Source organism: Chiloscyllium plagiosum, chromosome 29 (assembly GCF_004010195.1).
Source record: "Chiloscyllium plagiosum isolate BGI_BamShark_2017 chromosome 29, ASM401019v2, whole genome shotgun sequence".
Taxonomy (NCBI): domain Eukaryota; kingdom Metazoa; phylum Chordata; class Chondrichthyes; order Orectolobiformes; family Hemiscylliidae; genus Chiloscyllium; species Chiloscyllium plagiosum.
This window is the reverse complement of record NC_057738.1, coordinates 12,238,538-12,263,064: the sequence shown is the minus strand read 5'-3', so window position 1 is coordinate 12,263,064 and position 24,527 is coordinate 12,238,538. Positions and strand designations below refer to the sequence as shown.

General features: G+C 39.8%; 1 protein-coding gene across 1 annotated transcript in view; it reads right to left on the bottom strand.

Moving 5' to 3' along the window:
* cdkal1 (CDK5 regulatory subunit associated protein 1-like 1) overlaps positions 1-24,527 on the bottom strand; it is a 596,132-nt gene that overhangs the window by 449,567 nt on the left and 122,038 nt on the right. Inside the window, exons 5-6 of the mRNA XM_043718943.1 lie at positions 12,208-12,304; positions 5,151-5,199 (exon numbers count right to left, since the gene is read on the bottom strand). Of these exons, the coding sequence (XP_043574878.1) occupies positions 5,151-5,199; positions 12,208-12,304 (146 nt within the window). The remainder of the gene's footprint in view (positions 1-5,150; positions 5,200-12,207; positions 12,305-24,527) is intronic.

The window sequence follows — 24,527 nt, the reverse complement described above, 5'->3', positions numbered from 1 at the left end:
TGTCACATACCTCTGATGAGATCTCCACTCCCCGCCCTCCCATTTCTTAGTCCAGATCTCGCATAGCCATTCAATATCCTTTGAGACACTACGGTCTGGATGTACGTTTGCTCGCTGAGCTGGAAGATTCTTTCCAAACGTTTAGTCATCCTGCTAAGTAACATCTTCAGTGGGCCTCAGGCAAAGCACTGCTGATAATTCCTGCTTTCTATTAGTGTGATTGGGTTTGTATTATAGTGATGTCACTTCCTGTTCCTTTTGTTGGGTGGGGGTACATGCGGTCTAACTTGATGTGTTTGTTGATAGAGTTCCAGTTGGAATGCCATGCTTCTAGGAATTCTCATGCGTGTCTTGTTTGGCTTGTCCTCAGATGGATGTGTTGTCCCAGTCAAAGTGGTGTCCTTCCTGATCTGTATGTAAGGATACTAGTGAGAGAGGATCATGTTGTTTTGTGGCCAGTTGGTGTTCATGTATTCTGGTGGCTAGTTTTCTGCCTGTTTGTCCAATGTAGTGTATGTTACAGTCTGTGCACAGTATTTTGTAAATGACATTACTTTTGCTTGTTGTCTGAATAGGGTCTTTCAAGTTCATTAGCTGCTGTTTTTGTGTGTTAGTGGGTTTGTGGGCTACCATGATGCCAAGGGGTCTGAGTAGTCTGGCAGTCATTTCCGAGATGTCTTTGATGTAGAGGACAGTGGTTAGGGTTTCTGGACGCGTTTTGAATGCATGGTATAGGTGATTTTCCTCTGTCTGCGTAGTTCCTCTAAGCTGCAGTGTGTGTTGGCTCATTGGAATAATGTTCTGATGCAGCTTCGTTTGTGGATGGTGGGATAACTGCTTTTGTAGTTCAATATTTGGTCTGTATGTGTTGTTTTCCTGTAGATGCTGGTTTGAAGTTCCCCATTGGTTGTTCGCTCTACTGTGACATCTAGGAATGACAGTTTTGTTGTTGTTTTCCTCTTCTTTAGTGAATTTTAAACCAGTAAGGGTATTATTGATGGGCATGAAGGTTTCCTCTAATTTGTTTCATTTAGTGATGACAAAGATGTCATCCACATAGCAGACCCAAAGTTTGGGTTGGATGGTTGGCAGAGCTGTTTGTTCAAGTCTCTGCATTACTGCCTCCGCTAAGAACCCTGATATTGGAGATCAGGGTGTTCCGTTGGTTTGTCTGTAGGTTTTGTTGTTGAAGGTGAAGTGTGTGGTGAGACATAGGTCCACTAGCTTGATGATATTGTAGTTGTTGAAGAAGTTAGTGGTGTTTAGTGTATGTGTCTTTGGGTCTTCTAATAATGTAGTTCAATGTTTCCTTGGCCAGGTTGATGTTAATGGATGTGAACAAGGCTGTTAGGTCAAAGGAGACAATTATTTCATCCTCCTCTATTTTGGTGTCTTTAGTCTTCAGGAATTCTTGGGTGGAGTGGATGGAGTGGCGAGAGTCTTCTACTAAGTGTTTTAGTCTTTGGTGTAGCTCCATGGCCAATCTGTAAGTCAGTGTTCCAGGTAGTGAGACTATGACTCTCGGGGGGGGGGGGGGGGGGGGGGGGGGGGCAGGGTGTCCTAGTGTGTTGGATCTGTCTGGTTTCATTTTTTGGACATTATTTATTTCTCCAAATTTCTAAAGTTTTTTGAGTAGAGCTGTGATTCGGTTCTCTCATTGTGGGGTCGGATTTATCGGCACCTGTTGGTAAGTGTTGGCATCTTTAAGTAGTGCGTTTGCTTTTTCAATATAGTCTCTTTGATTTAGAACGACTGACAAGCATCCTTTGTCCGCTGGTAGGATAACAATGATTTTATCTTTTTTTTGTCTTTCCAATGCTTTCCTTTCTTGTGTATTGAGTTTGTTTCCTTCCTTGTTTCTGCTTACCTGCCTGATGGTTTGCTGGGTTTCTTCTGTAAGTTGGTTGTCTTTTAGGGTTGTTTCTAATGCTGCTAAGAAATCTTTTTTGTCCGCTTCCTGGCAGTTGTAATTTAGTCCTCTTACTAAAATGGCTTTTTCAGTGTCTGTTAAGGGTCAGTCAGATAAGTATTTTAACCACTGGATAAAGTAAATTACTGCGGATGCTGGAATCTGAAACCAAAAGAGAAAATTCTGGAAAATCTCAGCAGGTCTGGCAGCATCTGTCAGGAGAGAAAAGAGCTGACGTTTCGAGTCTAACTGACTCTTTGTCAAAGTTTGTTTATCCATGCTTATGTTGTCGATGTTGTTACTTTGTGTTCGTTTGTCTAATTTTTTCTGCAAGTATAGTTTTTTTTTCATTTACTGTGTCCTAGTTTACTACGTCCTAATAAATTGTAGAGGGTACAGATCGAGAGAATACTCATGGACCAAAGTACCCTCCTTTCCACATCAGACTTATATCGATGAACCAGTAATGTCAATTTTTCTCTGTATGAAGTCCCTAATCTGAAAATAACAAAAGAGGTCCCTACTGGACACTTTACATTACTGGCCCAGCTGATCGAAAGACATCATGACCTCCCCCTCAAATAAGTCTCCCAAACAGGTGACTCCTCTAGCCTCCCAGAACCTAAAGCCAGAATCCATTGATCCTGGCCGAAATCCTGGCATTCCTACTATGGGAGTAAAAAGGGAAGTTTAATATAAATTGCCCTCGCTTTATTGCATCATTCTCCATGCTTTAACCGAGTTTCTGTAATGCTCCATGACAGTCCTCATCTTGTTCAACAAATAACAAATTAGTAAGGAGGCACCTTACTTGGGTGGCCTCAATTTTCAGCCAAATTGACTTCGGGTCCTGGCAAGGCCAATTATTCACAAAGGATAAGAGGGAACTTAATTGATATTTCTTGAAATCTGAAGAGTCCACACTGCTCCCCCAAATCCCCTGTGGAAGCTGCAATTTAGCAAGCTTAATAAGAAGTCACCTGCGACACCAGATGAAAGAACTAAGCAAGCTATGAAGCCTCCATAACGCCTGCTTAGGAAGCATTAAAGGGAGCATTCACATGTGATATAATAAACGAGGAAGAACATTCATTTTAACCAGAGCTATTCTACCCAACCAAGATATTGGTAGAGCCTCCCTATGCTGAAGGTCCTAGTTAGTAAGTTTGCAGATGACACCAAATTGGAGGTGTAGTGGACAGGAAAAAAGGTTATCTCAGATTACAATGGGATCTTGATCAGATGGGCCAATGGGCTGAGAAGTGACAGATGGAGTTTAATTTAAATAAATGTGAGGTGCTGCATTTTGAGAAAGCAAATCTTAGCAGGACTTATAACTTAATGGTAAGGTTCTCAGGAGTATTGTTGAACAAAGAGACCTTGGAGTGCAGGTTCATAGCTCCTTGAAAGTGGAGTCGCAGGTAAATAGGATAGTGAAGGTGGTGTTTGGTATGCTTTCCTTTATTGGTCAGAGTATTGAGTACAGGAGTTGGGAGGTCATGTTGCAGCTGTACAGGACATTGGTTAGGCCACTGTTGGAATATTGCGTGCAATTCTGGTCTCCTTCCTACTAGGAAAGATGTTGTGAAACTTGAAAGGGTTCAGAAAAGATTTACAAGGATGTTGCCAGGGTTGGAGGATTTGAGCTATAGGGACAGGTTGAATAGACTAGGGCTGTTTTCCCTGAAGCATCAGAGGCTGAGGGTTGACCTTATAGAGGTTTAGAAAATCATGAGAATTATGGATAGGATAAACAGAAAAGGTCTTTTCCCTGGGGTCGGGGAGTCCAGAACTGGAGGGCATAGGTTTAGGGTGAGAGGGGAAAGATATAAAAGAGACTTAAGGGGCAACATTTTCACGCAGAATGAGCTGCCAGAGGTAGTGGTGGAGGCTAGTACAATTGCAATATTTAAAAGGTATCTGGATGGGTATATGAATAGGAAGGGTTTGGATGGGTATTGGCCAGGTGCTGACAGGTGGAACTAGATTGGGTTGGAATATCTGGTCAGCATGGATGAGTCAAACCAAAGGATCTGTTTCCGTGCTATACATCTCTATGACTCTATAATTGCACAAAATTAGCTTTATATAATTGATCAAAGGCTGGAGTAATAAAAATTCCTAAATACAGGAAACCTCCCTGTGACCACCTGAAAGGGAACTGGATGTCACCCCCAAGATCGGGTACTCCGACAAGACCCCCCCCGGAGGCATGGCCTCCAACTTCATAAAATTGATTTTATACCCTGAGAAAGAGCCAAAGAAATTAATCTTTTGTATTAAACAGGGCACAGATATTGTCGGATTAGATAGAAAAAGAAGAACATCGTCTGCATAAAGGGTGATTTTCTGTTCCCCCCAATCACACTTCCGGAGCAACTAGAGGGGGTCCCTGCGGATAGCCTCCGCAATGGCTCAATCACTAATGTAAACTGCAGCAGTGAAAGAGGGCACCCTTGTCGGCTACCTCTATCAATACTAAAATTGTCAGACCTTATGCTGTGAGAGCCCTGCCTTAGGATGTTACATAATACTGCCACTGGCGAAGATTCCTCCTGGACCAAACCGTCCTTTATGTCCTGGACCAAACCGTTCCAGGACATAAAAAAGGATATGGCCATTCCACCCGGTCAAATGCTTTCTCTGAATCTAGGGAGACTACCAAGCCTGGAGTCGACCTCAGGTGGCACACCTGGACCATGTTCAGCACTCTTCTCATATTATTAGAGCACCTGCGACTTTTAATAAAATTTGTCTGGTCCTCTTTTACAATAGAGAGCAAGATCTTCTCCAATCTCAGCGCGAGCATTTTTGACAGAATTTTAAAAGCTATGTTTAACGACAATATGGGCCATTTGCAAATGGAAACAGGGTTAGGGTTAGAAGGCTACATCTAAATCAATATGTATCAATGCTATAGGATTTCAAACTAAAATTTTATAAACTTTGTCGACATATATGTTTATGTTGGGTTGAAAGTTTTATTTTCAGTTATAATAATGCACCTGACCATATCAAGCTAAACCTAAAATGATCAGTACTTTCTCAATGAAAAGATAAGCATTGCAACCAGACATTATCAATTAGAAAAATAAATTGAATGAACAAAGTCAGCCTCTAACTTCAAATTAAAGGTTTCTTTGGGCGCATAAAACTTATATTGTGCAAGATTTAATTCAAAATATATTAACATATATTTACATCTTAATTTGCTGAAGCAAAATGTAAAAGATTAATTCACCTTTAATTGTTTCTTCAACGACTTCAACTACACGATCTATTTGTTGAACCTAATAAGGGAAAAATATTTTTACAACATTACTGATAAGAACTGACAACAATCCCATAACACACCAGTAACTGCTAGATAAAAAGGCAGTGTTCTCTACAAATTAAGCCATGTATTAGACATTGAAAATGAAAAATAAGACTTGTTTAGTGGAATCAACTTCATGAAAAAATTATTACCTTATTCCTCCTGTGATCACAACAGAATTTGCCTCTTTCAGCTGTTTAAGGTACGGGTGACTAAAATGGTTTCATCCTTCTGAAGAGAAACCAGTGCGCTGTTTCTACAATTGACCCTTTTAAGCATGAAGTTGGAAGATGTACACAGGAGGCTCATGTTGATTCACCTTCAATTTTTTTTCTTACTTCCCTTGGTTTAACCTGACTGTTTGATTGAGGTCTGTGGTAAATACATCAGTAGAATGTGTTACTGGGCCACATGTTCTTTTTAAAATCCCTGAACTGATGAGTGGTCAACCCAATTTTTGACATTTGAAAATTAGGCTTTTTATAAATTCAAGTTTCAAGTTTTCAAATGCTATGGAGACTTTCTGAATTGTAAGTAACATATGCCATCATTATTTCTCTCATCAGTTTTACATATTTATTACTGATTATTTTGCAACCTCCAACCTCCTTTCTCTCTCCAAGATTTGAGAGTATGGCAAACAAACGCTATCTATGAGTTTGCTAACAACAATAGTGTGGTAGGACGGATATCAATGCCGAGTCAGAACACAGAAAGGAGATAAAGGACTTAGTGGCGTGGTGCAATGACAAAAACCTCTGTCTCAGTGTCCGCAAAAATAAATAACTGATCTTTGACTTCAGAAAGAAAGGAGAGCATACTATGTGGGTGCATAGCAGTCTGAAACAGCAACTGCTCTGCCCAGGACCATAAGAAACTACAGAAGGTTGTGCGCACAGCCCAGACTATCATGGAAATCAACCTTCCATCCATGGACTCCATTTGTTCTTCAAGTCACCACAGAAAGGCTGCCAACATCATCAAAGACTCCTCTCATCCTGTTAATGCTCTCCCACAATATCAACTGTCAGGCAGAAGATACAGAAGCTTGAATGTATGCACGAACAGGTTCAAAAATAGCTTCTCCCCTGCCATTATTAGACTGATGAATGGACTCTCTAACTTCAAATAATGTTGATCTTGATTTGGGCACCTCCTATGCAGTGTAACCTATATGACTCACTATGTGCAAGCACCTTACGATGTTTGTCCTTGCTTACTCTGATTTGCCTGTGCTGCTCGCAAACAAAGCTTATTTAGGTACACATGAAAATAAATCAAAACAAATTTTATTTCATTTGAACTTAGCAAGATCGAATGGTGAGAGTTATTCAAGACATGAGAATGGAATAGGGATCAAGAACAACAAAGGCAAAGGTCTGCGGTAAGGTGAAGAGAAGAGGATAGTAACGAACAAAAGATTTCTTGATGCAAACACCAAAGGGAATGATAAAGAATAATAAAGAAATGTGTCCAGACAGGGTGTGGATGACTTCATTGCCAAGCAACTTGAAGAAATACAAGAAGAAACAGACAGCAAGACAAAAAGTACGGACAAGATGGAGGCAGTGATTATGATCTAAAGTTGCTGAACTTCTTGGTAAATCCAAAAAGCTGTAGAGAGCAGGACAAAAGACAGGGTGTTGTTCTTCAAGCTTCTTTGTAACTCTGGAGGAGACATCGACAGAGACAGCAAAGAGGGAGCAAGATGGAGAATTAAAATAACAAGTAACCAAAAGCTCAGGTGTATGCTTGCAGAATTAACACTGTTGTTTTGCAAAGTGGTCATCCACTCTACATTTGAGTGAACTACACAACGTACACATCATATTCTAAAGATCAAGTACAGTATACTAAATTGGGGAAGTAGTACAAAATAGTTTCATTTGGAAGAAGCATTGTGCTTAAATGATGAGGATGAAGAACGTGAAAGGACAGGTGTTGCACTCTGTGCTTGCACAGGATGACACAGTAGGGAAGTGTTAAATGGAATGGTGAGGAAAGTGGTAAATGTTCTGTCATCATGCTGAAGTTTGCAAACATGTTGGAGGATGATCTGATGATTACAGAGAAATGTGGGGGTGAAGGTAATCCTAACTTAGCACATCTGCTTCACTTTATTCATGTCAACAAACTGTCAGCCTTCAAACCCATGTTATATGTAACTTTCTTCTCGCTCACTCTTAAAGAAATGGTTTGTTTCTCTCTGCTGAAAAAAATTCAATATTTTCCCGTCCCCATCAGGCATCTGATTTGAGTTTTTTTTCTCTACTTTTAATAATTTGCTTTCCATTACCCTTCACCTATAAGGGCTTTTTTCCCTTCCATTTCCAACCCCCAACCACTGCACATCTTTCTTTCCCATTGATGCCCATGGCAGAACACTGAAATATTTGTTTGGAGATGCACATATCACTTTTTAATTGTAATGGCCCTCAATCCACTACCCCACCATTTCTCACTTAGTATTTTAGTTTCTAATCTCTCAACATTTTCCTTAGTTCTGTTTGATATCTCTCCCACTGATTCTGCAATACTTTCTTCCTGATTATTACCATTACACACTTGGGGGAGACTGTTAGAAAGGGGAATTATTTAAGAGAAGCCAGGTAACTTTTGCATACCACTGGGAACTCTCCTATAAATTTAGCAAAAGGACTGTAATGCATAACCAAAATGAGGAGCAGCAAAAAGACAAAGGAATAGTATGAGAAACTCTTAGCCATTCCAGCGGAGGCAAACATCATACATTTAAGGTGTCAAGAGCCTGGGCACCAAATGACTCCTTCGCAGTCATTTTTATTAGTCTGAAGATTCAAGGTGTCTGCTGGGTACTGTTGCTTCTTGCATTATTCCAAACCATCAAACAATAATTTTGCCTGGTCACCTTTGGAAAAAGAAGGATGGAAGACATATCCAAGCCCTTGCTTGGGGACCCAGAATTATGCTGCATGTCTGAATGAGATGCCATTGTGCTATCACAGGGAAAATGCAAATTATCAACCAAACAGAAAGGACAAAAACAATGTAACTGAGAATGTGAGAAAAAGCATGCAACTAATGAAGAACAAAATAACTGATGGTTCAATGATTAGATTATAGTGTAAAGACCATGATTTTATATCTTCCATATTTTTGATTGTGAATGGAGGTGGGAAAACGACTGTTTTAAAAACAAAGGATTGCAGAAGGGATTACTGTACTTTTGAAAAGCAGGTTACCAGCACATTGCAAGTGCTCTTTACACTGCTGGTTGTCCAAGTAAAAAGGGCTTTTGCTAGTTCCATTGGTGAGATTTTAAATTCATTTGGCAGGGGGAATGGGAACCAAAGAGTAGGCTTAGATAGGTCAGATTTAGGATTGGTGATGCAATCAGTGACTTGGAAAGTAAAGGAAATGAAGATTAAGAAGCACCCAGCAAAGAAAATTGATAGGGTTGAGTTGTTCATACTTCAATGTAAAGAGAACTACGAACAAAGCAGATAAACCAAGGGCACAGATAGATACATGGCAGCACAATATTGTTGCTATAACGGAAACCTGGCAAAAGGAGGGACAACATTGGCAGCTTAATATTCCTGGATAGAGAGTTTTCAAGGAGGATAGAGTATATAATAAAAAAGGGAGCATGTAGCAGTATTGGTTAAAGAATCAATTTCAGTTGAGACGGGATAATATGCTAATTGGATTAACAAATAAGGCTTTATGGGTTGAGCTTAGATATATAAAGAAAAAGGACCAGTCACACTACCAGGTGTATACTACAGACCCCCAAATAATAAGAGGGCGATAGAAGGACACATACAGGTAGTTATCCTATAATGCGCACTTATTAAATGCGATTTGACTGTAAAGCAATTTGTCAATTGCAATATTCATTTTTAATGAATCGAACTCCTGTTCGTTGTTATGCAATTCCCATCGACACCACATGATCAATCAGCTTGTACACTCTTTCTCGTGATGAGCTTCGTAAAAGGCATTGTGAAATGTTTGTGCTAGTGGACCTGGAAAAGCGTCGTGAAAATGTCTCTAAAGCCTGAGGACAAGAAGCTGGGAGCAATCTGTTAATTTAAAAACTTAAAGAATTGGCTTACAGTAAAAGGCCAGTAAATTGTTGAGGAGCAATTTGAAACTTGGCTTTTGGGTTGTTTGCATTAAGAGCTTTTTCCTCTTATTGTTTAAAAAATATGTTTAGATGTTAAAGAATATCTACAGACTGAGGCGAATCTGTTTCAGTGATCAGTCAATATGATAATCAACTGCAAAACAAAGTGCAGAAGCTTGGACATGGTCAGTCAGCTGCTCAGGGTGGTCAAAGTGAGGAAACGCTGCACATAGTGGGTGAGAAAGAGAGAAAGGTAAGTGACACACTGTTACTTTTGGGGCATGTGTAAGATGTCCTGAGGTGGTGAGTAGGCTGTGCAGAAGAGATTCAGGGTTAGTCAGGGCCAGATGTTAGCAAGGATGAAAATGAGTGGGGAAGATGTTGCAGGAAATAATGGGTACAGTAGCAGAGATCAAATGACTATGATTTTTCAATGAGAACTGGTGGCACTTTCACTGGCAGATTGGAGAAGGTCATTGATCTTCTTCATCGGCATTCCTGATGAAAGGCTTATGGCTGAAACACCAACTCTCCTGCTCCTCAGATGCTGCCTGACCTGCTGTTTTTTTCCTGCACCACACTTTTCAACTCTGACTCTCCAGCATCTGCAGTCCCCACTTTCTCCTCTGTGGAGTGATGGCCAACTGTCGATGAAAAAGGCATTTCTACCTGTCAACAACTATGTAACTGACTCCCAGATAGATGAATATTTTGTTGAACAGCAGAGCCCAGAAGCCTTCAGACCTCCAAAAGGGGAAAAATGTCTATCTTTTTGTAATGAAAAATACCAAAAGCCTGAAGAATGCCACTTTATTTTCTCTTACCATTTGCCTTTAGCTGTGGCTTTTAGCCAATAAGTCAAACTGTGAACAAGTTGCTCTGAGCCTCCTGCAAGTGAAAGTATCTGGAAATATATTGCCAAACATCAAGTTCTGGCAAACCAAAAGGATGACTTCACCGAACCTTGTGGACAGGGAACACTGAACTGCCTGCCCAGTTTTTCCCTCCATCCATTATACGATTTTTTAAAATCTGCTCAAATGTGTTTGCAGGGTGAACTTTACAAAAATGTTACAGGTTTAAATATTAGAGTTATACATCAACAATCCATGGTTATTTACTTGTAACTATAATCTATTTATTGGTAACAGATAGCAATTCTCATTAAGTACAGAAAGCTGAGCCATCTTGTCAACCTCAATCAAGAAAGGTAAATTGGGGAATTTTGTATATTTTGGTAAATTCTTTAACTTATGTGATGACTTTGGAAATAGCAAGGCTTGATTTCCAGTGTGCTACCCCAGTGAGGTGTGACTGTATATAATAGGGTTGATAGTCACAGCATAAACAGCAGACCTTTCCTACTCAGATCACAAATTATATTATAAATTTGACTGGTATATCCCAAGCCTACCTTTCCTGAATTATCAGTAACAATAAATCTTTCAATGTTGTTCATTATTACCTTCTGGCACAGTGGTTCAGTGATTAGCACTGCTGCCTCACAGCATCAGGCACCTGGTTTGATTCCAACCTCGGGTGACTTTCTGTGTGGAGTTTGCACACACTCCCTGTGTCTGCATGGGTTCCCTCCGGGTGCTCTGGTTTCCTTCCACAGTCCAAAGATGTGCAGGTTAGGTGAAGTGATTATGCTAAATTGCCCATAGTGTTCAGGGATGTGTAGGTTAGGCGCACCAGACAGGGAAAATGTGAAGCAGTAGGGTAGAGGAATGGGTCTGGGTGGGATACTCTTCGGAGGGTCAGTGTGGACTTGTTGGGCCTAATGGCCTGCTTCCACACTGTAAGAATTCTATGATTTGATGACAATATCCATTTGATGACAATAGCCTCACAACAATATCCATATCATAACCTAACTCAATGGTTGCTGATTGAAAGCTTAAGATCAGAATATGTCGCTATAATATATTAGCTAGCAGGAACTGACAAGGCATTGCAAATATTGTTCAGGTACTAGACAACCTGAACCCTAAATGTACCTATGACAAACCACCTTTTCACTGGCAAGTTTCTCATAGACTGAGGAACTTGTGCTAGAGGCAGTAATATTAAGCCTCTGTTTAAAACAATACAAAGTAGCCAAAATTATTCCATCACCTCTGGTGAGCAGGTTATTTGCACACAGTCAAGTACATTTCCATTAAATCCAGAAGGAAGGAGGGTATAGTCATGCTTGAAATTTCTGAATATTGCATTCCCTTCCAACTCCCATCCACTTGAAGATTTAAAACTTCCTTCAAGTTATTTAGTGACCTTAAAAAGGAGCAAAACACAAACCACAGATGTTTTGAAATTAATGAGGATAAACTGTGGACTTTATATAAGACTACAAGAATATGTCTCCTTCTAGACACAATACGCAATTTGCGAATCTTCTAAATTTTCACACTTTGGATATCAAATCCAAACCAGGCGTACACAAAAAGCCAAGAATTATGTGTGACATGGTGGCTGAATGGTTAGCACTGCTATTGCACAGCACCAGGGACCCAGGTTTGGTTCTAAACTTGGGTGGCTATCTGGGTGGACTTTGCATGTTCGCCCTTTGTCTGTGTAGGCTTTCACTGGGTGGTCCAGTTTCGTCCCACAGTCCAAAGACTAGTCGGGTGGATTGGCCATGCTAAATTGCTTTGCAGTGTCCAGGGATATGCAGACGAGATGGATTAGCCATGGTAAATGGGGTTATAGGGATACTTTAGAGGGGCTGGGTTTGGGTGGGATGCTCTTTGGAGGGTAGGTGCAGACTCGATGGGCCGAAAGGCCTCTTTTTATGCTGTAGGAATTCTATTCTCTGTGAAATGATGTCTTGAAAAGCTGAATTTTTTAAATGATGTATCAGAAAAATATTCTTACCCCAATAATGCTCAAGCCTTTAATGTAGTCCATCCGTGGTTGGGCTTGAGGAACACATCCAGCAACTACTACTTTTTTATTCTGTTCTTGAGCTTTCCTGAAGTAAAAACAATATGATATGAAATTATACGATTTTACACTGAGTAACTAATAAGGCCAAGAAAATTATAACTACAATTATTAATTTAATACCTCTAAAAATCTGAAAGTACATTTGTTTCTTAAGTCTCTGTAAAGGTTAGAACTGAAGTGAACAATATTTACTCTGAATCAAATTAAAGCAGCCACTTTATCAAATTTTTCATTTCCAATGCAGAACATACATTTAATACAATGGAACACTTATTAATACCAGTGTTCATACCCTCAATTTAACATCACCACAAATTTGATCCACAAACTTCAATCAAAATACTGACTCTTCCAATTTAATTGTTATGAATTGCACAATCTGGTAAATGATACAATAAAATATGACCAAATTAACTGCATGGCTCTTTAAAATTTTGAATGACGCACCAGACTGACAAAGCTCACAGAGATGGTGTAGGGTCGCAACCTAGAAAAATTGAAAACTGGTACTATTAACAGAGAAAGCAACTCAAAAACAACCCACATATAGAACTCTAACTGCAGTCAACTTAGTTTATTTGAGGTTAAAAATCACACAACACCAGGTTATAGTCCAACAGGTTTAATTGGAAGCACACTAGCTTTCGGAGTGACGCTCCTTCATCAGGTGATCTGATGAAATCCCTTGCCCTCAATTTATGTTGCCACTTTCCTGTGTTTCAGAGAACATGATCCAACTGGTAGAACTCATCTCTGAATCAGAGAGGTTGTGGGATTCACACAGTAGACTGAGCGATTTTCTAAAAAATCAGTCACCCATTCTTTTTTTGATCTCCTTTGTGAAGCAAACGATATGGTGAGCAACAAGTACACTAAAGTGAAAGAAGTGCAACGTAACTGCGGTTCATCTGGTAGGCATGTTTAGCACCTTGGACAGTTAGATCAAAGGAGGTAAAAGAGCAATTGTTACATTCCCTGCAAATGCATAGCAAGATGCAATTCAAGATCTTCTAATTGTTTGTTATTTTAATTCACAATATTCCTCTTACGCTCGCTCACATTTCTGTCATCAGTCTTCTGGAATGTTACAGTGAAGATCAGTGAAAACATGTCATATTGTATTTGGGTACTGATCTTGACACGGTGTTCAACATATTCAGACCATGAACTCTATCCTCCAGTTGCCTTTTAACAGGTCTATCCTTTATTCTTTATTTCATTACTTAAAATGTGTTTCTAATACATCTCAAAGGATTCATTGTGAACAGCCATAAGATTTTGTTAAGTACCTTTATATCTGACTCTCAACAGAGAACACAGTAAAATATAGCTAACCTCACAAAACATGACATTTGCTATATATCACTGGTCAGATGCATTACATTTTGTTAAGAAATGAAAGTACCAGCCACCATGATGACCTCAGAGGTAAAAGCCAAATTCAAGTAAATAATCAGGTGTTGTATCTTGGGTTTTAAAGACCGAAAGTTTGTAGCAGGAGAGAAAACTGACTCAGCTTTCTAAATAATTAAACATCTTAGAAATTGGAGGAATATTCAAACATGGCAATGATCATGAAGAAAATCTGGTGGTTATAGAATGCCAGAATTTTCATGTTGAAGAATAATTCGTTGGATATTCTGAAATGCAGAAATTAGGCAATGTAATAAATAATAGAACAGAAGTTTAAAGGAAAACATGGGATCATTAGTCCTTGGGAAAGGAAAACATACAGATGAAAAGTGTACTCAAAGCAAAGAAAGATACAAAAAGCACAGAGCCAAGTTTAGAGCTGGGCAGACATCTGGGTACAATGGGAATAATACCACCAGGATCTGTTTTCTCTTGCCAATCAATTTGTCAAAAGACAAACGAGCTAAGTGGGAAAATGTTGTTCACTTTGGCAGGAAGAATCAAGTCGTTCTGGGTAAGTTCAGAACTAAGGAACACTGTTGAGAATCACCGTTGAAGGATAGAAATTAGGGGATTTTTTTTCTATGTGAGGCTTGAGAGACATTGCAACACTGTTGCTGAAAGTTATGCGGGCAGAGTCATTGAATATGTTAAAGGCCCATGGTAAATACTGTAGATTCTTGTTAGGCAATAATCAAAGGTTAATAAAAGCTTATTAGATTTACATGAAAATGTGGAATTTAGAACACAAATAGATCAGCCTAGAGCATATCGAATGGTGGAAGAAAGTTGATGGGCAGAATTGGATTCATTGTTTCACTAATGTCCTTAAGGGAAGGAAATCTACTATTGCCATCAACTCCTGTTCAGTGAAAGATGCAGGAGGTATCCCAGAAGCAGCATTAGCATATCTAAAAATGAAGCATCAATCTGGGGAAGAATGTTGTACCACCCACATGCCAAACAGCAGAAGCAGCATGCCATCAGAGCCTAAGCAATCCCACAAACAATGGGTCAGATCTAAGTTTCACAGTCCTATCAAATCATCATGAATGACCACGGACAGTTAAGCAATTAACAGGAGATAGAGGCTCATCAAATATCTTCACTCTCAATGATGGGGAAGCCCCAGCACATTACTACAAAAGACAAGTCTGAAAAATTTGTATCCATCTTCAGCAAGAAGTGCTGAGTGGATGATTCATTTCTAACTCCTCCTGAAGTCACCAATCTTCAAACGATACGATTCATTCCACATGACACCAAGCAATGGTTGAAGACATTGAATATTGCAATGGTTATGATTCCTGACAATATACCATAAATAAAACTAAAGAGTTGTGCTCCACAACTGGCCATGAACCTAGACAGGACAGCTACAATACTGACATCTGCCTAACAAAGTGAAAATTTGCCCATAGTGGTCTTGTGCACAAAAACAGAACAATCCAGTTGCATCAATTACTAATCTAACAGTTCATTCTCCAATTATTAGCAAAGCAATGGAAGGGATAACTAACAAAGCTACCAAACAGCACTTATCAAGAAAGTGACATGATGCTCAGCTTGAGTTCTGTGGAACCACTCGGTTGTTATCCTCAATGCAGATTTGGTCCAAATAAAAGGGCAGAGTTCCAGAAGTGAGGCAAGATTGACTTTAAAGGCAACATTTGACTGCATTTGGCATGAAGAAGCCCAGACAAAACTGCAATCAATGGAAATTAGGGGGAAACTCTGCTGGTTGGAGTCATACCTAGCAAAAAGGATAACGTTTGCAGCTGTTGGAGTTCAATCATCTCCACCACAGGACATCAATACAGGATTTCCTCAAGTAGGGACCTAGGCTCAACTATCTTTACCTATTACATCCATGACTTTCCCTCCATCATAAGATCCGAAGTGGGGATGTTTGCTGATGATGGCACAATGCTCAGCACCATGTGTGATATCTCAGATACTGAAGCAGGCCATGTCCAAATGCAGCAAGCCCTGGACAAGTAACATTGGTGCCACACAAGTGCTGATCAATGACTGTTTTCAATGAGAAAATCTAACAATTATCCTTGACATTCAATGCATTACCATTTCTGAATCCCACACTGTCAGTATTGTAGTGTTTACCATTGGCCAGAAATTGAACTGGAGTGGTTATTTAAAGATGTCTACAGAGACAGGTCAAAGGCTAGGAATTCTGCAGTGATTTACACAGCTCGCTACCGCCTACAAGGCACAAGTGAGGACTATGAAGGGATACACTCCAGTTATCTGGATAGATACAGTTCCCACAACATTAAAGAAGCTCAACACCATCTAGAATAAAGTAGTCTGCTTAGCATCTCTCCGTCATGTTAAACATTCACATTCAATTGCACAAGTGCATAGTAAACAATCTTCAAGATGAATTGACCTTCAATAACACTTTTTAAACCCACCATCATGACTCCTAGAAAATCAAAGACAGCAGATGAATGGAAACACCATTACCTTCAAGTTCTCTCCAAAGTCACATACCATCCTGATTTGGAATTAGAACACTACTGCTTCATCATCACTTGATCAAAATCATGAAACTTCACTCATAACTGCACTAAGAATGTCCCTAACTCTCACAGACTGCAACAGTTCATGAAGTCAGTTCATCTTCTCACAGACTATTAGGTAAGGCAATAAATGCTGGAAGTGCCAGGAACATACATTATTCCATGAACAAAAACGCCACAGAAAAAAGGCAATTCAACTCAACCAGTTCATGCCCATGTGTGTACGCTCCACTTGAACCTTTCAAACATACTTCATCTAAACTGAACATGAGCATCTATTAAAGAACATAGAACAGTACAGCACAATACAGGTCCTTCTGCCCTCGATGTTGTGCTGACCTTTTAGCCTACTCTAAGATCAAACTAACCTACGTTCACTTTATTTCACTATCATTTTACTATCTTCCTTACTTGTCTTTATGCTCACCTGCCGTTTTTAGGGTGTTTGTGTTTCTTGTTATACATGTATTCATACATTTATTTAAGAAGGGATACAAGGAGAAGCCTGGGAACTATAGACCTGTAAGTCTGACTTCAATGGTGGATAAGTTGTTGGAAGTGATTCTGAAAGATAGGGTTTATGTGCAACTGGAGAAGCAAGGAAAGATATGGGATAATCAGCATAGGTTTGTGCAAGGGAAGTCGTATCTTATAAACTTAATTGAGTTTTTTGAGGGAGTAACCAAGAAGATTGATGAGTCTGGAGCGGTAGAAATCATTTACTTGGACTTTAGTAAAGCATTTGACAACGTTTCGCATGGTAACTAGTAAAATGAGATGACATGGGATTCACAATGAGCTTACCAAACGGATACAAAATTTGCTTAACAGCAGGAGACAAAGGACTGTTGTGGAGGGTTGTTTTTCAGACTAGGGGCCTGTGACCAGTGGTGTTGCACAGGGATTGGTGCAGGTCCACTTTTGTTTGTCATTTATATAAATAATTTAGATGAGAAACATTAAAAGCATGGTTAGTAAGTTTGTGGATGACACAAAAATTGGTGGTATAGTGGACAGTGGAGAAGGTTATCTACGATTACAAAGAAAATTTTAAAAACTGGGTCAATGGGCTGAGGAGTGGCAGGTGAAGTTTAATTTGGATAAATGTGAGGTATTGCATCTTGATAAAACAAAGGGTATTTGCACAATTAAAATTAGGACATTTGGTAGTGTTGTAGAAGAGACCCAGGGACTCAGATAAATAACTCTTTGAAGATTGTGCCACAGATAAATAGGGTGTAAAAGAAGGTGTTTCGCATGCTTGCCTTCATTGCTCAGTCCTTTGAGCATAGGAGTTGGGACATTATATTGAGATTGTATAAAATGTTGCTGAGATCTCTTCTGGAATACTGTGTCCTGTTCTGGTCGCCCAATTACAGGATTAAGCTGAAGAGATTGACCAGGATATTGAATGGAATGTAGGGTTTGAGTTATAAAGTGAAGCTGGATAGGCTGTGACTTTTTTCATTGCAGCATAGGAGGTTGAGGGGTGACTGAGGGATACAGATAAGGTGAATTGGAGGTGTCTTTTTTCCTCAGGTAGGGGATTTTAAGACTGGGGACATATTTTTAAGTTACAACATTTAAAAGACATTTAAAAAGTATATGAATAAGAAATGTTTGGAGGGATATGGGCCAAGCACAGCAGGTGGGACTAGTTTCATTTGGGATTATGGTCAGCATGGACTGGTTGGACCAAAGGGTCTGTTTCTGTGCTGAATCACTCTATCTTCCCCTACCTCCACTATTTACTCCCCCTTTACTCTCTCCACATGGACATGAATCCTATCCTGATTCAGATAGAGTCTATCCCATTGGTATACCTTCTGCTCCAAAAATTGTGGCGGTCTCCTGTGAATAGGAACCACTCTTTTACCACACTAGCCCACTAACTGTATGTTAATGCTCCTAATCATTCTGCTCCTGTGGCAATTTACATATGGTTCAGTCAATAATCCAGAGATTATTAACCTTGAAATCCTCCACATTAACATGGGTTGAGGATTGACTAATGGACACAAAAACAGAAAACAGGAACAAATAGGCAATTTTTGGGTTGGCAGACAAACAAAAGGGTATGTCACAGATTTGGGTTTGGACTTCAGGTATTTATAATTTATATCAGTGACTTAGATGAGTGGCCTGAAGCTAATGCTTCCAAGTGTGCTGACAGTACAAAGTTAAGCAGAAAATCTTGGAAAGGATGCAATGAAATGTGGAGAAAGCTTAAGTGAGTGGGCAAGAACATGGCAGATGGAATAATGTTGGAAGTGGGAAGTTAGCCACTCCAGAAGAAAAAAAAGATAACGAGGGACTGGGAAATGTTGACGTTGAGAGGGACCTGTTTATTCAGGTGCACAATTCACAATGCTTATACGCTGCTGCATCCAGCAATTACGAAAACAAACAGCATGTTAGTTTCTATTACAAAGTAATTGAACTCAAAGAGCAATGCCATCCTTCAACGATACTGCATCTTGAATAGCGTGTTCACTTCTCTACAGAAGGAAAGATATACCAACCTTCGAGTGAGCGCTCTGAAGGTTCACAAGACTAACACTTGTGATGAGAAGACAACCCTGTCGGGGATAATGGAGCCTGGGTAATATTCCCTGAAATTTACAACATATTTCTATGCCAATTATGGAGTGATAAAGAGATCAAAAGACTATTCAGAAGAGATTTTAAAATACAGAATTTGGTTATGAGGTCATCGAAAATCTGGACAAGCTAATGTCATTGTCTTGTTTTGAGTTCCTTCCTTGAAACTGTCAAATCTGAAGAAGAGGTCAGCTCGTGGTGCTAATAGTCAGAGAATTGTATTTCAACACTAATGCCCAGCAATAATATTTAAACAGTTTTTCCACAGACAGATGCAGTTAAGGAGTGGTTTCAGTTGAGAGAAACAACTGCAATCCTGAAAAACAACTTATTCTGCCAAAAATCCAGCTGAAGATTCACTGGAAATATCAGAGCCAGACAGGAAAAAGAAAGAAGCGAAGGTCAAACACAAGCTTCAATACTGCAACATGACTTGCAGGAAAATTTTCTGGACACATCTATGTCACTACAGAAAGACAATGCCATTTAAGTGCAGGTAGGTACTATCTAAACAGCCTTATCCTGAAAACAACTGAAGGAGAAATTAAAGATAAAAATATGCAAGGAAGAAAAAGATCAAATGGGGCAAGTGACACATATGGACTTAGGGTGACGTGAAATAACCTGGAGCAGAAGCAAAATAATGTCATCCAATAAGAACACGGTAATGAACAAACAAATGAGGGCCATGTCATCTCCAATGACGTGAAAGTCTGGTCCATAACACTTGTTTGCATTGAACTCCATCTGCCACAGCTTTAACATTTCATTTAGTCTGTCAATATCCCTTTGTAATTTTATGCTAGCATCTACACTGTCTACAATGCTCTCTGACTTTGATGACACAGATTTGGATATATAACCTTCCAAGCCATTAGCCAAATCATTTAATAAGTATGTGAATAATTGAAGCACAACACAGAATCTGAGACACACCACTGGTCAAATTTTGCCTATTTGAGTACTTACTCTTTATTCCGCCTTATGTCATCTGCTACTCAAGCATTTTTCCAGCCATGTCCATAATTTTCACTCAACTCCATGGACTTGTACCTTAGTTAACCATCTCTTACGTTGAAATCTATCAAATGCATTCTGGAAGTCCAGATAAACAATATCCATAGACATTCTCCTGTTCAATCCCTTAGGCACACCTTCAAAAAAGATTTGTCAGGCATGACTTGTCTGTCATGAATCCATGCGTTCTCTGTATGATCAACTGAAAATTTGAGATATTCAGTTCGGGTGGCACAGTGGTTAGCACTGCTTCCCCTCAGTGCCAGGGACCAGAGTTCGATTCCTGGCTTGGGTGTCTGTCTGTGTGGAGTTTGCACATTCTCTCCATGTCTGTGTGGGTATCTTCTGGGTGCTCTGGTTTCCTCCCACAATCCAAAGATGTACAGGTTAAGTGAATTGGCCATGCTAAATTGCCCACAGTATTATGTATGTTAGTCAGGGGTAAACATCGGGTAGGGGAAGGGGAATGGGTCTCTTTGGTGGGTTACTCTTTGGAGGATCAGTGTGGACTTGTTGAGTCTAAGGGCATGTTTCCATACTGGAGGGAATCTAATCTAATCTGATCTCAATCCATGAGCATATATATTAAGCACAGAAGCAGTGAGTGTTCAGTTTGCACCAGAATTCTTAAACCTGCAGAGAAAATTAACAGTCCAGCAGAACATGCATTTGGATAAGAAGCTATTCTAAGTGCCTGGTCTGCATCCACTTTGTGTTTTGCAAATTGCTGGCTCTGCACCAAAAACACGCACTCTACAGGAAGCGTTTTATTAACTGCTACAACACCATAAAAAAGAATCATGTTGTTCACGTTATGATGCAGTTCAGATACAGATGAAAAAGGGGGCTGCTCTGCCAAGTAGCTTTGAAGGAGATTGCTAACAAAATTTCTGCCTCCACATTCCAAAGGTGCAAGCTCCCCTTGGGTGACTTGAGTCCTACTAGTGTTTGCTAATGAGTGTTACCGCAATCAAGAGTCCACTCTTTTCTACTGAGCCGAAGACCAAGAGTTTAATGGGCTCTTCAATTAAGTTCCTTCATTGATGAACCCAATCACGAACTTACCCAATACTGGTATTCAATTATAGTAATCTTAACAGATCAGTATGGCGCAGTTCAAGTCTCACTCGAGAAACTGCAGCATAAAATCTACAGTAACATTTCTGTTCAATGATTAACATATTCTGTTGGAGGTGCCATCCTTTAATGGTACATTAAACTGCTGTCTCAGGCGAATAAAGATTCCTCAATACTATCGAAAGACAAGTACAGGAGTTCTCCTTGAGTCTTGATGGACTTTTATGCCTCACCCACCATTTAAATAATCATGAGACAATTTACCACATTGTATTTATCGTAATTTACTGCGCACAAATTGGTGGTTGCACTTCCCATTAGAGTGACTGCCTTATGTGCTTTGAAACATTTGAAATAAGCATGAGAGAAATGTAAGACTACCTTTCAATGTACCCTCTCTCAAACACATGCACAAAGAAAGTAAAAATTAGAGAAGTCGTTTTTGGCAAGTTCTTTCTTAAAGATTATCCAATTAATAATTTTTTATAAGCAGTTTTTTGGTGTCAACGGGCACTGAACACCATTCAGTCACCAAGCTAAACACAAAATATTGTAAATGTCAATATTCGAGAAAGCATAAAATACTCATTGGGATCAGTCACCACCCAACTATTCTGTTTGTTCTCAACACAAAATATAAGCAGTCTGGACAATACCAACATAAAGAAACTGGAAATCTGAAAAAAAAGTGCAAGAAATATGCAACAGGCTTGTTAGTATTTAAAAATAATGCAGGTCTTGAATGTAGGTCTTTTAGCAGAACCATAAACTGGCAGGTAAATGAACCTTGGAATAAAACTAAAGACACAAGGAAAGTTATTTTCTTGGAGATTATAACAATGTTGAGCCTATTACTATTTTTCTTTTACTTTGGCATTTCTTGATTTGGAACTGAGACTTGAAGTTGAAAATTTAACTTTTGAATTTTGAACAGCAACATGTTTTAAAGAGGAGAAAACAGAAGACTGATGTTTGCTTTGGAAACGCATGTGAAAAGATAATGCAGGTAAATAAAGCTCTAAGAACAGTGCAGACGATTTGCACTGAGATGCTGTTATGCTCAGGGGCTGCCAGTTGGTTGGACGGTGAATTGGTCAGTCAAGGGAGGATTGGTATTGTCCAGCCAACCACAGAGAATGTTGTAAAAGAAAGAAAAAAACAAAGTAAACTAGCTCTGACTGGGCTTGGGCAGTTTTGTTTTGGAAATTGCTGGACTGAGCTGTTATTATTTGGTTTTGCTGTCTTTAGATATTCTCCAGTTATCGATTTGATCAAAGTTCTGAGAAAGAATCCCAATTTGTAAAAAAAAAGGTAAGAAGTCTCCAGATGTCTGCTGAAGCAGTTTCTAACGACCAGTGACTTCTGAATTCAAGCAAGACATATAGTATGCACGCCTGTAATGTAATGCATCATCCAAAGATGGTATTCATTGTTGAAATGGTTATTGAACTGGCAACTTACAATTCTTTATTTTCCTTTATTTTATACCTTAACCGTGTCTGTCTGTCGGTGTGAGAGTGGGGGTTTGTGATCAGACATTGGGCTTAGATCATAGAATTAATTAAATTGCCTTGTTGTTCATCTGTGTTCTGCTGAAATTACATGATCAATAATAAATTGTGAATTTTTTTTAAGTTATAAACTTGGTGCCCAAAATCTGTTACATGTAAAGTCTGGTTAGAAACAATTGAACAATTTTTAGTATCATTGAGCAATTTAATTTCATTGTACTGTGAATTCAGTGACAGGGATGCTGATTTGGTTTGGCTTGCTATCCCTCTGATCTAATAGTCATCAATCCAATAGGTTATCTCAATTATCAAAATATACTTCCATTGTGCCGCCTTTGATCCAATGTGCAAATAAAGAGAGACGAAAAGCTGGAGATTGTGACAGAACAGTATATTGTCACCGTGGGCGGCACGGTGGCACAGTGGTTAGCACTGCTGCCTCGCAGCGCCAGAGACCCGGGTTCAATTCCCGCCTCAGGCGACTGACTGTGTGGAGTTTGCACGTTCTCCCCGTGTCTGCGTGGGTTTCCTCCGGGTGCTCCGGTTTCCTCCCACAGTCCAAAGATGTGCAGGTTAGGTGAATTGGCCATGCTAAATTGCCCGTAGTGTTAGGTAAGGGGTAAATGTAGGGGTAAATGTAGGGGTAAATGTAGGGGTATGGGTGGGTTACGCTTCGGCGGGTCGGTGTGGACTTGTTGGGCCGAAGGGCCTGTTTCCACACTGTAAAGTAATCTAAAAAAAAAAAGTCGAAGGCAGTCACATCTGTAAACAAGAAAATGTAACTACAAGTGCTTTTGATGAGGCAAAGTGATGCAAAATACCAGATGATGATGAAAAACCATCATATTCAGAAAAAGTCAAACAGCATATTTGTGCAAGTAATGTGGCTTGCACAAGCAATGGCAATTATGTCACTATATTGGTGGACTGAATTATGTGATCAGAATTCTAATGCTGCTCCACACAATTACACTGCCATGAAAATAACCAAAATACTGTGAATGCTGAAAATCTGAAACAAAAACAGCTCTGGACAAACTCAGTGGATCTAGCAGCATCTAAAGAGATGAAACAAGTCCATTTGATGAACTACTTACAGCTGGGCTCATTTCATCAAGCATCTGATCAGTTCAGAGTTTAAGCAATACATAAATATTTTGTCCATTCCAATATGCTCCCTTGCCTGCCCCTGCCCAGTCTTTGTCCCCTAATGCACACTCACTGTCTCTTCCTTCACTCTGATGTGTACACTCTATTCCTCCTCCCACAAAGACAGCTGGAGCCACTTTATCTGCTCTCAACCATCCTGGCCTTCCTACCTCCTGTTTTGTCCTCACTACTGACCCAGCACCACCAATCGCAGGTTTATTCTCTTGTGTACTTTCTGCTCTTTCAATTATATTCTGTCTCTGGAGAAGCAGTAAAGGAGGAACTAGAGCAGCAGCATTACAGCGAGAATTTGTGATTGGGCAAGGAGATCCTCACAGATTGCCTCAAAGAATAAATTATTTTGCTCCTCTATTTAACTGAACAGATTTTTTTCATGCTCTGTGTCTTTAACTCATCAGAATTATTGGAGTAACCAGTTTAACACAAGTTGATACTTCCATACAATATGGCTCACCTGACACCCTGTGACAAATTTAAGGCGCAGCATGTCCAGAAGTGCTGCACCTTCAATTCATACCAAAGTGGTAGCCATGGGTACCCACAGGGGCTCCAGCTATGCATGCCTCTTCGTTGGATACGTGGAACAATCCATCTTCCATAGTTACACTGGCAGCATCCCCCACCTTTTTCTCTGCTACATTGATGACTGTAATCGGCACCACCTTGTGCTCCCACAAGGAAGCTGATCAGTTCATCAACTTCCCAAACACCTTCCATCTCTGACACCACCCTCCCCTTCCTGGATCTCTCAGTCTCCATCTCCGGCGACTAACTCAACACGGACATCTACTTCAAACCTCAGCTACCTGGACCACGCCTCCGACCAACACCTACCCTGTAAAAACTTTATCCCTTACTCCGAATTCCTCAGTCTCTGCTTATCTGCTCCTGTCCCACATGATCAACAATATCTTCCAGC